A 13,574-nucleotide genomic window follows, 5' to 3' on the forward strand; every position below is an offset into this window, starting at 1 on the left:
CAAGAACTTGAAGTTAAGTTCCTGCAAATACAGAAATGATGAACAGGGGAACTTTCCTTAATTCAAAGCTTTAATTTACCCACCAGCACTTTTTGTTTTGTTTTTTCAAACCCATACAGCAGCTTCTCTAAACTTCAGTCGTCAGCTGATGGGTGGTGATGCCTTCAGTTACCTGAGCGAGGCTTTGTTCACATTAGTATTTTTATTTCAAAACACACATATTACACCAGTAGTGGAATATGTTATTTATACATTTATTAGTGTGGTTTCTCCACAAAAGTGCTTTTACACCAAAGACAACACCAGGCAGTAAACTGAGCAGCCATGCTTTTATTGGGACATCTACATCAATGGACTGATTCTTTAAATTAAAGCTTAAAATGCAAATGGCCATGAATACCTCCTGTGAAACAGCAAGACTTTTTTTTTTTTTTTTTCTAATCCTCAAATGCACATAAGGATGTTGAACACAATCTAACTAAAACTGCCTGGAACAAATTAATGACAGTTGGATATATTTTTGATATAGCTTAACTACGTGATCTGTTTGGCCTCAAGAGCATCATCTCAGTGTTTTTATTGCAGGGATGTTTTAGCTTTCTAACATACTGCAGTAACTTTTTTTTTTAGCTTTTATCTCAACTGTAAACGAAGGGGATGCAGTTAAACTTCATTTAGATTTGCCAACACTTGCATTCCCAGACCAGCTGGGAACAATGATTTTTATTTTCTATCCCCGCTCCACCGAGCAGGACATTTGAATGTAGGGAGAGTATCCTCTTAGGCTATGTGCAACTTTCAAGACCAGCTTTTCAAGGATTTCACTTCTAAAGAACATGGCCGAGCTTTCACCATGATGCAAAAGAAACCTTCAAATCTAGCGTTCAGCAGATGGGGAGAAACGAGTCACTACGTGCTATGGTGGTCTACGGTAGCATTTGCATGGCTGTCTGTAGTCACAAAATCTAGGTTGTCAGTTTGATTACCAGATCAGAGACAGGTGTGAGTGCCAGTGTTGAAGATACAGTATTTACAGTGAAGACTGAGCTGGTAAGAGGAAGAAGAGGAAATCTTGAGTCACATTGAGCTTCACAATAAACCATGAGTTATTCTCGTGGGACAAACGACCAGAGAGCCTCCAGTTTGATACTTTCATTCCTTCATTCATTCTTCTGTGATCATCACTTGAGTCTTTTGTCACCCGTAGTCCTTTTCTCCTTCCGTCCTACTGAAGCGTTTCCACAAAAGCGTCAAACTCATCTATGTTTTTCTCGTAGACGCGCAGTTTTTCTGGCAGCGAATCCTGCAGACAATATTCATTACTCTGAGTGAGAGGTTTATTGTTGCAATAATGAAATGTTGATGGTTGTAAAGTTACCAGGTCGTCGGCCATGGACTGGGAGCTGATGTGAAGTGACAGGCTGGCCAACTGCGGCGGGTTCTGAAACTCTCGGTAGAAGGTTCCCAGATCCATTGGCAACAAGTCGTCTTTGGAGAAAGCTGGACGCTGCGCGCAGAAAAACGGATATATTGACTTTTTTTTTTTTAACTGAAATTAGGGCTGGGCGATTTTGGACAAAAATAAAATCCCGATTTGTTTTTTTTTTTTTCCCCCTCTGAAAACCCGATTTTCAATTTCGATTTTTTTGGTAAAACTACAGAAGACAATGGAATAAATAGCAAACAAATTTCCCTATTGGGAATGAAGTGCAATTGAAAGATACTGTAAATCCTCCTTGAGTTTAGTGACATTTACAATTTTCTTGACCAAACAAGGATGACTAGACGAGCTCTGTCTAATGCAGCCAGCTGCAAAAAAGGAAAATCGATTTTCCTTATTTTTAACATCGTCTTGATTAATAAATCCGATTCAGATTTAAAATCGATTAATCGCACAGCCCTAACCGAAATACAACACGTCATAATGACAACGCAACCATAGGCACTTACAAAGTCGACCATGACAAAGTCGTCCTGCTGGCCTGATCCCTCCGAGCCCTGAGAGTGAAGGCTGGCCTGCAGGGGGGACTGGGAGGGGGGGGAGTCTGGAGGCTGCACCTGAACCCAAAACACACAAATGACCTCCACTGCAGCCTAAAACACCCATTTGATGATCAAATACCGATTCTGACTGCAGTTACCATGGGATCGTTCTCCTCCGACTCCAGGCCTCGAGGGGCGAATGCAGCGAACGGCAGGTCCAGATTTGCTGCTGTTATCTACACACAGGAACATTCGATATGATGAATAAAACAATAACAAGACCTCGAAAACAAGCTCAAAAAGTGAGTTGTGTTCACCTGATTGCTGGGTTTGTTTACAAAAGCTCCCACTTTCCTGGTGAATGCATTGAGAGACTCGACGGGGTCGTTGGGAGACACGCTCCTCCTCTCCTCGCCACTCGGTGACAGACCTTCATCATCGCCACTGGGAGGAGAGATCACGAGTAAAACAGAGCAACGCAAGAATGAGCTCATTAAATATACACACTTTCTGGTTTCTAAGTATGCAGGAATGTTGGGATTACACTACCTGCTGCTTGGTGTGTTGGGGGCATGCTCTACTGTCAGATGCACATCCGCTCCCTGAAGAGCCTGAGAATGAGCCGGCACAGCCCCACCTTCTTTTCCAACATGCAGTACCTGAAACATTAGATCATTCAATTTGAGCTGAGACAGTTAAATATAGGCTCCTTTGGTAATTTATCATCATTCAGAAACAAAACTTCCTAAATATTTAGGGTCACAGTATTAAAGATTTGCAGATTTTTCACACAAGTAATAAAACTGGAAAAAACAAATGATCTGAGCATGAGGAAGATATGCATTAAAGACATGTTTTACACGTCACACTTTCCCATCAGTGCGTACAGGACTGTCTCAGAAAATTAGAATATTGTGGTTTTCTGTAATGCAATTACAAAAACAAAAATGTCATACATTCTGGATGAATTACAAATCAACTGAAATATTGCAAGCCTTTTATTATTTTAATATTGCTGATCATGGCTTACAGCTTAAGAAAACTCAAATATCCTATCTCAAAAAATTTGAATATTCTGGGAATCTTAATCTTAAACTGTAAGCCATAATCAGCAATATTAAAATAATAAAAGACTTGCAATATTTCAGTTGATTTGTAATTAATCCAGAATGTATGACATTTTTGTTTTTTTAATTTCATTACAGAAAATAAAGAACTTTATAACAATATTCTAATTTTCTGAGACAGTCCTGTATATGCTGCTACATTAGAGCTGAAAGAAAAACAATACAGATCATCATTCAAGGCCTAAAATGACTAAGACGGGTGTATCACCTGGGTTGTGTGCGCCGCAGGGTGACAGAAGTCAGGCTGGTAGGATAACCTGGAGGCGTACAGCTGCAGAGCAGGAAACCAGAGGAAATATTAACCACTGAACAAACAAGGTGACGTGAGGCGGTTATAAGAGGTGGGTCAACCATTAACAGCATTTACTACTCTGCTACAAGTGAGGGAGGGGGGGGGGGGTAAAACCGGCGGTGACGATGGAGGCCTACTAGCAAACAGCAGCACACTGGATCTACAGAAACTAAGTGCTGGAAGCCTAGAAATACAATCCTGATGAGAGCACACCCAAAAGCAGATGGTGAAATGGGATCGGTGACATTTAAGGGTGTCTAACACACAGTCACACTCCATCCATGGCCAGTATAGACTCACATTGTGAGTGACAAGTCCAGGAGCCAATGGGAGCTGCAGACTGTCCAAAGGGAGGGGCTTGGACAGTTTAGAAGGAGATGGACTCAGCGTGCATACGCACTGAGACCATGCAAACACGCGCACAAACAGATAAAAAAACGAAATAAAATAAAAACGGACAAAGAGAGAAAAGAGAGAGCGTGAAATAATAAACAGATGAGAAAAATGGAGGGTTGTCACAGGATAAGAACGGGATAAGAGAAGGAGAGGGAGCTATTACCTGAGAGGGGGGAGAGGTGGAGAAGGAGGTGGTGCAGACCTCCTGGGAGTCCTGGACTCCTGCAAATGCCCCGCCGTCCTCGTCACCTGGGGCTCTGCGTGCACACACAAACGCTAGAGTTCAAGTTGTTTCTTGCTAGATTGAAAGCAGCAAGCAGTCCCGATGAACGTAGAAGCACATCTAATGTTTCACTTTTTCATTTTACGATGAAGCTCAGCTTTTATCTCCAGGGATTTTGAAAGCACCTGTAGTTGCAGGGGTGTCCCATGTTTGCTGGACGCCCGCTGCCGCAGGGGGGGTCCACAAAGTGATCCACAATGATTCCCATGATGGGAGCGGACCTTTCAAACTGTCTGTGGAGTGAAACGCGATGCCAGGTGAGATGTTGTGCTAATTTTACTTCTGAGCAAGTAAGCAGATTATGAAAGTATCCTGTTTAAATGTGCGCTGGTCACCTGTTGGACATGAATGCCAGGTTGGTGCGGTAGGCACAAGAGAGGGTGACCGTGCCAACAGGAGTGCCGACAACGCCGACGCGCACCGTCTGGAAACCTTCAAAGACAGAACAACGATTGGTCAATTAAAAAAAATAAAAGAATATGCTCTAATACTCAAGTTTTGTCTTGATTAAAACTCTAAGGTAAACTAATCTAACAGGAGCAGACAGCATGCACTGAGGTTTAAAAGTCTCCAGACATGTCAGTCACAGAGCAGAGGTGATGTTACCTTCTCCTAATCCACTCAGCTGGACCTCTCCGAAGTAGATCCTAAAGAGAAGAGAGGCATCGTTCAATAAAATGTTTAGATTTCGATAGCAGGACTGAACGTTAACTGGATGCAGGAGACAAGTGACCTGTACAATATGACGTAGTCATGTCCCTGCTTTCTGGACAGTTTGTAGGCAGGTGTTACTCTGGTGATGGCCATCAGAGACTTCAGAAGGACAGACAGGCGATTATACACCGTGTAAGACACCTTGATGTCCTTATCGCACCTGCAAAGACAGAGAGAAATTACTATAACAAACTACAATACAGCAAGTCAACAGTATTAGTATTATAACAGTATATAGTACAGAAAGATCTTAATACTAAATGTCACTGCAGGTCATGACAAAGCAACCGACAGAGCAGAGAGATGATGCAGCTGATTCATTTACCACAGAGAAATGACCTGTCATGTTCCAGGCTAATTCTGTGCAGGCTGCGCAGCCTCACAGAGGTGCAGAAAAGCTCCTCGTCAAGGGGCGAAAGTTATTTTATTTTCTCATGCCTAACACTGAGTCAACAGCACCTTTCAATTTCATTGCAGCTTGTAAAAGTGACAATGACAATAAAAACATACCTTATACTATGTGTTAACAAGACTACTGGCTAGGTATAAATTAGTTAAAAAGTGGAGATTAGACCATTTTCCCTTCCATTTATTTCATCATTTTGCAGATAGGAGGGGATGCATTTTATTCCTGAAGAATATTGCTGGTAGGAAAAAAAAAACAAAAAAAAAACTTGAAACTACTCACTTTTCATTCATCTCCAAGCACCAAGTCTCTAACTCCATTGAGTCCCCCTTGATGATGAAAACAGACAAAAAAAAAAAATCTATATAGTTATATTAAAGTGAACAGTAAAATATCTGCATTTAAGTATGAAAGATATTGAAGTAAAATGATTATTATTTTTAGTCTCTGTGGGGTTTTTCCCCCCATCACTTAGCATTTTATTTTGTGGTCAACAAAACTGAGCAACACCCAAAGCATTGTTTTTTTCTGAGCCAGAGGTCAATTTACAAAAAAAGAAAATGACAGAGTGGTTTTTACCTCTGATGTCTTAAGGGAGATCTCAACACACATGGAGCGCCCGATGCCTGGAAGCTGTCCAGCCAGAGCCTTTTTGGCTTCATGGGTGACCTCTGGTATGTCTTTGATGGCCAAGTTAAACTAGAATGAATATAAAGAAAAATATATATAATCTTTGCTTGAAAAAGAACAATACAGGTAGTTTAAGTTTTACAGAAAACAAGCATTACATTTCTGTAGGTTTATTTATACCCAGTATAAATGTTACTTTACCCAGTCAGAGCCAGTGGGCGATGACGAAGAGCGGGTGCATATTTTTTCCCCGAGGCGAGCTTGTACTATCACCTGGACAGTCTTTATACACACAAAATGGGTTAAACCAGCAATAATGGACAGATCACACAGTAACAGACATATCAAACCTGTTAACATGCCTATCTAGAACAAAAGGGACCCAAAACTGACATAAGACCTGCATCTTTATGTGTACTAGTGTGTGCCGCTGTGTCGGGATGTATAATCATATTCCTAAACTTCCACAAACGCCATATGTCACTGTGTCAAATCTTCCAAAAGTCCAGTTTTGTTGTGAGACTGGTATGTATTCATACTACATTACATTATATCAATAAATCTCAGACACCCAAACACACATACTTTATGACATATTAGATACTTTAGGAAGAGCGGCATTAAGGCTACCCAACACAGCAGGGCTGGGCAATATATCCAGATTTTAATATATATCGATATATTTCCAAACACGATATGGCACGAGACAATATCGTTTATATCGATATAGCTTATTTTGCGACAAATTGACTGTACATCAACGCCTTCCCTTCTCACTGGCAAAAAAGTACCTCTGTGTGCCGCCGGCTCACCTTCTGAGAGGGTTTTCAGTTGCAGTGGGAACATTGTAACTTCCCACAGGGCATCACTGAAACCTGACAATGTCGACAGGTTAGTTTTCTTGGCACAAAATCTGTAAAATGTACGGTAGTTGGCTTGTTGTAGTTATTTGATATTTGCTCAAAGAGATGCAATATCTGTTTACATGTTTTATTTGAGATTCGCACAAATGTTTTGTTATTTGCACAACTGTCAACCTCAGTGGAAAAGTCTGCCTGTTACTGTCTACATTGCATTAATTGCACAGTGTATTTTAAATTCATTGTTATGCAGGAAAGGGATATGATTTGTTTGATTTTATTCAAGAAGCATGTTTATTCTATATATGCAGGCAGTTTATTTTCATTTATTTTTTTTTATACATTTTGATATTGTGCAGACCTCTGTTAATAAAAGGTACCTGTGTGACATTTGGCACGTGGCTTTGTATTAAAACAGTTTTTTTTAAGGGTTTTCCTTGGAAAAAAATTAAGCTAACAGAGATGCTATGCTATAATGCTTTGGGGAAACCCCAATAACATCACGGAAAAAATATCGATATATATCAAGTATCGCCATTCAGCCAGAAAATATCGAGATATGACTTTTGGTCCATATCGCCCAGCCCTACAACACAGTGACAATGACAGTTTGGGGTATTAAATGATGTTCTTGGAAGAGCTGACACAGCAGGACACCTGCTTCTAATGGTCCTTTCAGAAACACGGTGACAATATTAACACAGACTTGACCATTTTAGCAGCTTCATACCTTCAAAGCAAAGAATTTAATGAACTTGTCCAAGTCTTTTTTATCCTGTGGACTCAGGTCACTCTCCATGTTCTCACAAACCTGCAATCAAATCAGAAACCTTCTTATTTATCCCAAGAAGGATAAACAAATCCAGGATATTAATGAATTCATGCATATCCAGTTAAATGTGACTTATTTATAGTATATTATAATGTTAAATTATGAACTTGTAAATAAAACATGATTGACCCAGATAAACAATTTTTCACGGAATGTCTTATTTGGCTGAGCGATTTAAGTTTCCAACCCGGCACATATTAAAAACATAATAAGGATGATTTATTTAATATTAATAACAAAAACACGTGTTATTATCACTGGGGCCTCCGCGTTGATATAAAGACTCACAATTAAATGTGGAAGCGATATAAAAACACCAGGACAACCACTTTAAATGTCTCTCTTGAATTATTACATGCACATTGTGAGGAGACAGTAACGCATTTGTCCAGGATAATTAGATTAATGAGTAGGATTGTGACTGGTCATCTAGCGTTAGCATGTGGCTAATGTTAGCTGCACAACGTAACTTAAACGCTTATACACAACAAAAAACGGTCAAACTTACATTAGCTGTCTTCTAAACGATGACCATCCAATATCACACAAATTAGGTTAATAAATATGACACCCCGCGTCGCGCCCCGCCAACATTTACACGTCAATTTTCAGGTTTTGAAACACGTCAACAGCGACTTTTCTGTTTATTTTCCCCATGTCGACGTGTTTATGTGGAAGCGGGTTTGCCGCCGCACTTTCCTTCAAATGTTTTCTAAAGGTCGGATACATTTAGTCTCAACAGAGGCCTGAAACAGACTTTCTTAAAAACACTTAGAGTTGTTTATAGAAAAAAAAAAAAACAATTTTAAAGCCGATTAAATATCCGCAAATGGAAAAGGCCACTCTTTTGTAACGAATCTGCGAACGACCACATCAAGTTAACATGACGTGACTTGTTTTGGATGAAAGATCATGCTGCATTTCTTTTCCTAAGGTAAGAAATGATCCGTAATTATGCAAAATAAAACAGTTACTGTTGAATTTACAGCTGTGCTGCCTCATGTTCCAACAGCATTGCATTGAGCAGCCAAAACTGGAGTTAGACTGAGTTTTGTCAGGAAGGTAGTCAGTTAGCTTTATGGTTTGAACTGCTAAGTCTTTGTTTACAAAATATAAATTTAGTTTTATGTATAGTTTTAAGCAGAGATGCAGTGGTTTAAGTGGTTTAATATTAATGTGTGATTATTTTATTACTCTGTTTTGTACATGTTCATTTTTGAATTAAACTAGTAACTGTTTTGTTTCATATTTCTCAGATGTCTTATCTGGCTCATTTTGTTGGTTTGGTTGTAAAATGTGAGTGTTCTGTGCAATGTTTTAGTTGTTTTGCATGTTTATTTCAGTAATTATCTAATTCTTGCATTATATTGTATCTGTAGGTAAAACCAGGGGCCTCCTTTGGCCCTGGACGTGTCCTCAGAAGCCTCTTCAGTATTGGACCCATGGAACTCTGGAATAAATAACATCCATACTATATTGAAGTGGATGTTTTCCTAACTCCAGTATGGCCATCTCTATTGCCATCTTAGACTGTGATCTTCTCTTACACGGTCGAGGTCACAAGACTCTGGACCGCTTTGACCTTCATTCAGTCTCAGATGACTTCCTCCTCTCCCATTTCGGCTTCCCCAGAGACTTCATCCTGTATCTAGTGGAATTACTCGGAGAGGTATGCATGTGCTCATATGCCATTTCTAATGAGCTGTTGAGAACTGCATGTATAACTTTATGGTATTCCTCTTTCTCTCATTACTTCTTTGTGTCAGTCTTTGTGCAGACGAACCCAGAGGTCCAGAGCCATCAGTCCTGAGGTGCAAGTCTTGGCTGCGTTGGGCTTCTACACCTCTGGTTCATTCCAGACCTCCATGGGTGATATGATAGGGATCAGCCAGGCGTCCATGTCAAGATGCGTGTCCAATGTGACCAAAGCTTTGGTGGAGAAAGCTCCCCAGTTCATCTCCTTCACTAGGTATGCCCTGCTGCTGTCTAGGATCTCACGGATGACTTTTCCCTTTTTTTTTTAAACTTTTTTTGTCATGCATTAATGGTGAAAATATAGCCAGTGGAGAACTCAGGTGTTTGTCACTATAGTTAAAAGCATGTTGTCCAAACAGAGATCCCTCCACCACAGAGCAGTCCTTCCAGGACTTTCAAAGAGTGGCAGGAATTCCTGGAGTTCTCGGGGTGCTGGATTGTGTTCAAGTACGTTTAAATGATATCAATACTTATATGTGCACTTTTCCTTACAGAACGAGTGTCCACAGGAGATAAGTGATCAATTTTTGTCTCCCCAGGTTGCCATCAAAGCTCCAAACAGTGAAGACTCCTCGTATGTGAACAAGAAGGGGTTTCACTCTGTGGCCTGTCAGCTGGTTTGTGATGCCAGAGGGTTGTTGCTCAGCGCAGAGACAAACTGGCCCGGTGGACTTCAAGACACGGCTGTTCTAGAAAGATCGGCCCTCTACGTACAGATGCAGGGCTACGAGGAAGGGTGGCTGCTGGGTGAGATGTGGCGTGACTGCCAGGCAAATATTTGTGATGTAGAGGGCAGAAAATAATGTCTGTTGGTCCCTAGGTGATGGTCGTTACCCTTTAAAGAAGTGGCTGATAACACCACTTGAGAGTCCTGAATCTCCTGCAGAGTTTCAATATAATCTAGCCCACACGGCTACACACGAGATAGTAGACAGAACCTTCAGAGCCATCCAGACCAGATTCAGATGTTTAGATGGTACCAAAGGATACCTACAGGTACTTTGAGCATCTAATACATAAGATTTCCTTGTAAATATCAACACACTCATCTCTGTCAGTAGGCGTTGTGGAAAATGCAACAGTATATGAATTAAGGCCTGTGTTGTCTCCTCTTTTCTCCCATGGTGCAGTATTCTCCAGAGAGGAGCTCGTCCATTCTTCTGGCCTGCTGCGTTCTCCACAACGCCTCCCTGCAGTCAGGACTGGACGCCTGGACTCTAGAGAGGACGGAGCCTCTGGAACAGCACAGGAATCTTAATCAGAAGCCCGAGGACCGTGACAACCAGGCAGAGGAACTCCGCAAACAGCTCATACTTAAACACTTCAGCTTAAGTCATGTCAGTGAAGACTGAGGCCAAACAACTTCTCCTTTTTACAATAAACACCGCAGGTGTTCCACTGAAAGCAAGAAAAGTCCAGGACACCGTGTTGCTGATGCAGATTTTTAATATTTTGCTTGTTTCTACTCTACTGACTATACTAAGATAACATACTTGTATATGGAGGAACATGCAGGACAATATACAACAGACCAAGACAACAACACGTCCAAACACAATTCAGACAACTGAGCTCACTGGGAAGTGCTTGATTATTCTCTCGGGACATTCAAATAAAATCTAAACATTAATAATCAAGCTCCTCCTGGTCATCCACTTTCCTTTTTTTAGCCCCCCCTCCCAAAAAAATAAAACAAAATCCACTGTGTTTTTATTTATTTTTTTACCCATCCCACATGATATTTCACAGGTTAAAATCTTGGATTATGTCACAATACAAAACCCCCCCCAAAAAAACACAAGGCCCTTATTTACAACAATTGCACATGAAGTTGTCATCATTTATGTACACCGGTGCGTTAAGACTTATGGGAGAGAATGGTTTGGTGTTGGTGTGATGGGCTGCAGTCACAGGATGTTGTCGTGTACATTTGGTATGATAAAAAAATCGGAAGAAAAGTGAACAGAATACAAACATGAGTAAGCAAAGTAGAAGAGCTATGATAACTGTAAACTTGTGTGTTTGAATGCTTTCCTAAAAGTCTTCCAACTGAGCTTTTATTTTTAAGGAATACTATGACATTTCAGTTTTTTGATTTCCAGGGGGAACATCAGGTTTATCATGTTAATCAGAATAGTGGTGATACAATCAAGACTTATAAATGTTATAGTGTTCAATCGAGCTATAAGTAGTGGTGTTATACTTCCTGGAATGTACCAGTCCCCTGATAGGCGTCATCAATATATACAAACTTTCTACAGATAAGGAATAAATACAACACACACTGCTGTCACATGAGCACATTTAGTATCAGTGTTGATGTTGATTTCCACATTAAATAAGAAAAACAGGATAAGTGTCATTATTCAGTGATTGGTTTTCTTTTTGTTCCTGGTCTTTTGGAGCAAGTTTAGAGAAAAAATGTGTTTTTTTTTGTGGTTTAATTGTACAAAAAAAAGAATTCAAATCACAACGGATCAGATAAAGAGTAGTTTAGTTAAGTCTAGTTTTTCATGTGGCAGCAGTGAAACATCAACACTGTATTACAGTTAAAACACACAAACAGATCATATTGAAGCTTTACTTTTACCCAACTGCACACCATCATGTAAAACTTCACATCATCTTAAACGCTAAAAGAACTCGTGTTTCCTTTTTTTTTTGCATAAAATAAATATGCTCTTTTTTTGATGCTCAGAATATATTAAAAGTTATATTTTTGTAGTTTTTTTTCAAACATTATTTTAAAAAACTGAAACAATATGATAAACTTTAAAAAAGTTCAGCATTTTTTTTTTGTTGCATAAATTAAATATGCTCTTTTTTGATGCTGCAAAATATATTACATATACAATTTTTATTTCCATAAAAATAATTTTATGCCCCTTTTCCCACGCTCCTTGTGGTCCCATCCCATGAAAATATGGTGTAACTAAAGAAAAAAGTAGAAAAGCAAAGTTTCAAACAGAGATGGATTGAAAGACAGAAAATATTAAGAAATATGTGTCTGGAATCACCAAGTTTGCAACAAAACTTGTTACTGCTGAGCTCCCAAATACATTAAAAGGCATCTAAAATAAGTCCTGATGACAGAAAGAACCAAAGGTCCTAAAAAAAAAAAGTGCAACTTGGTCAATAATTCAGAAATATATGAAGTAGTAGGTGTGGGGCCAAGTCAGTATCCAAGTATCTGGAAGGCACTTTGAAAGTGGCCCAGCATCCGCAATTTTAACACATGAATATTGTTAAAATGTTTTGTTTTACCCCTCGCATAGTGGAATTTTTTATGTTTCTGTTTTATTTGTAATCTCAAAACAACAAAAATTTGAGTTATTCAGTATTTGCTGTAATTGAGAACATATTTGTGGCCCTTTTCATTACTTTCTATTGATTTGTGTCTGAAAAAAAAAGTATGATTCTGGAAAATAATCTGAGGAGCAGCCCTTTGTTACTGGTTGATGTAACTGTTTAAAAAGTTAAGTTCTGATTCAATTAAGAGCACCGAAACAAAAACCAGAATCCCACAGTGACGGTCTGTTAAGTTCCCAGAAATATGAATTCATATTCAGGTAATTTCCTAAAACACTCTATGGATTTGCTGTGAGGAGAAACTGAAGACTGAAATTGAAAACTACTGCTGAAAACTTCAACTTCACTGTCATATATAGTCATGTGCAAAAAGTCAGACCCCGCTCTTTTAATCTTTGTTATTCTTCATGTCAAAACAAAATGAGGATCTGTAGCGGGCCTTAGAATTGAAAAAACTAGATGAGCAACAAAAAGTAATGGCGCAGTTGAAAAACTTATCGTCAAGAGGTTCTATCCGCCTAATAGATGATATTTATCATGTTTTTAAACACTTGCACACATGCAAGCATCGGATTAAGAGAAGGGGAACTAAGTTTTGCACCTGACTCTACTTATTTTCCCGTCAACTGTCTCAAAAGATGTTCGCTTTTGAAATATTTTCACTCCAATTTTCAAGATGATCAGTAAAAAAGAAGAAAAAAAAAAGTCAATTCGTGCATCTACAAATCAACACAAGTTGAACAGAATCTGTCAAGAGAACTGCCGGATGCCAGATGTGGAGGTTGGGAGGACTGCAGCATCTGAAGCCTGGTTCAAAGCTCGCTGAAGGGGGTGATAGACTACACACAGACACACATGTTTGGGTCCAGCTGGGTGATGGTTCGGAACCAGATGATCAAACTGGAGCGTTCTGGGGCGTTTCAGTGGGTCAGAGGTGAGAAATTACGAGTCTGTGGCTGGTTTGGCTTCTCTGAGGAGAGGTAGAAA

At 39.6% G+C, this 13,574-nt stretch overlaps 3 protein-coding genes across 7 annotated transcripts in view; 1 reads left to right on the plus strand and 2 right to left on the minus strand.

Moving 5' to 3' along the window:
• Positions 1-76: 76 nt before the first annotated feature.
• On the minus strand, positions 77-8,179 carry atg13 (ATG13 autophagy related 13 homolog (S. cerevisiae)). Of its 2 annotated transcripts, XM_061715549.1 has the most exons (18): positions 8,032-8,179; positions 7,422-7,502; positions 6,033-6,113; positions 5,781-5,900; positions 5,484-5,530; positions 4,815-4,955; positions 4,688-4,728; positions 4,417-4,513; positions 4,207-4,314; positions 3,962-4,055; positions 3,703-3,801; positions 3,319-3,381; positions 2,533-2,642; positions 2,301-2,427; positions 2,142-2,219; positions 1,951-2,058; positions 1,379-1,507; positions 77-1,303 (listed from the first exon to the last, which is right to left on the minus strand). In XM_061715549.1, exons 2-18 carry the CDS (start codon positions 7,488-7,490, stop codon positions 1,226-1,228), a joined length of 1,590 nt encoding a protein of 529 aa, XP_061571533.1. In that variant the 5' UTR covers positions 7,491-7,502; positions 8,032-8,179; the 3' UTR covers positions 77-1,225. The 2 variants fall into 2 exon arrangements, with proteins under 2 accessions (XP_061571533.1, XP_061571534.1); XM_061715550.1 differs by lacking the exon at positions 3,703-3,801 and having other exon boundaries at positions 78-1,303.
• A 93-nt stretch (positions 8,180-8,272) lies between these two features.
• On the plus strand, positions 8,273-11,701 carry harbi1 (harbinger transposase derived 1). Of its 2 annotated transcripts, none has more exons than XM_061715554.1 (7): positions 8,273-8,457; positions 8,903-9,192; positions 9,290-9,492; positions 9,638-9,725; positions 9,818-10,025; positions 10,099-10,274; positions 10,409-11,701. In XM_061715554.1, the coding sequence occupies exons 2-7, from the start codon at positions 9,028-9,030 to the stop codon at positions 10,628-10,630; spliced, it is 1,062 nt and encodes a 353-aa protein (XP_061571538.1). In that variant the 5' UTR covers positions 8,273-8,457; positions 8,903-9,027; the 3' UTR covers positions 10,631-11,701. The 2 variants fall into 2 exon arrangements, with proteins under 2 accessions (XP_061571538.1, XP_061571539.1); XM_061715555.1 differs by lacking the exon at positions 8,273-8,457 and adding an exon at positions 8,780-8,819.
• creb3l1 (cAMP responsive element binding protein 3-like 1) overlaps positions 10,713-13,574 on the minus strand; it is a 35,677-nt gene continuing 32,815 nt past the window's right edge. For all 3 annotated transcript variants that reach the window (XM_061715552.1, XM_061715553.1, XM_061715551.1), the window contains one exon: positions 10,713-13,557. In XM_061715552.1, coding sequence (XP_061571536.1) covers positions 13,530-13,557 — 28 coding nt within the window. In that variant the 3' untranslated portion in view covers positions 10,713-13,529. The remainder of the gene's footprint in view (positions 13,558-13,574) is intronic.

The sequence above is a fragment of the Cololabis saira genome, chromosome 24, assembly GCF_033807715.1.
Source record: "Cololabis saira isolate AMF1-May2022 chromosome 24, fColSai1.1, whole genome shotgun sequence".
Classification (NCBI taxonomy): Eukaryota; Metazoa; Chordata; class Actinopteri; order Beloniformes; family Belonidae; genus Cololabis; species Cololabis saira.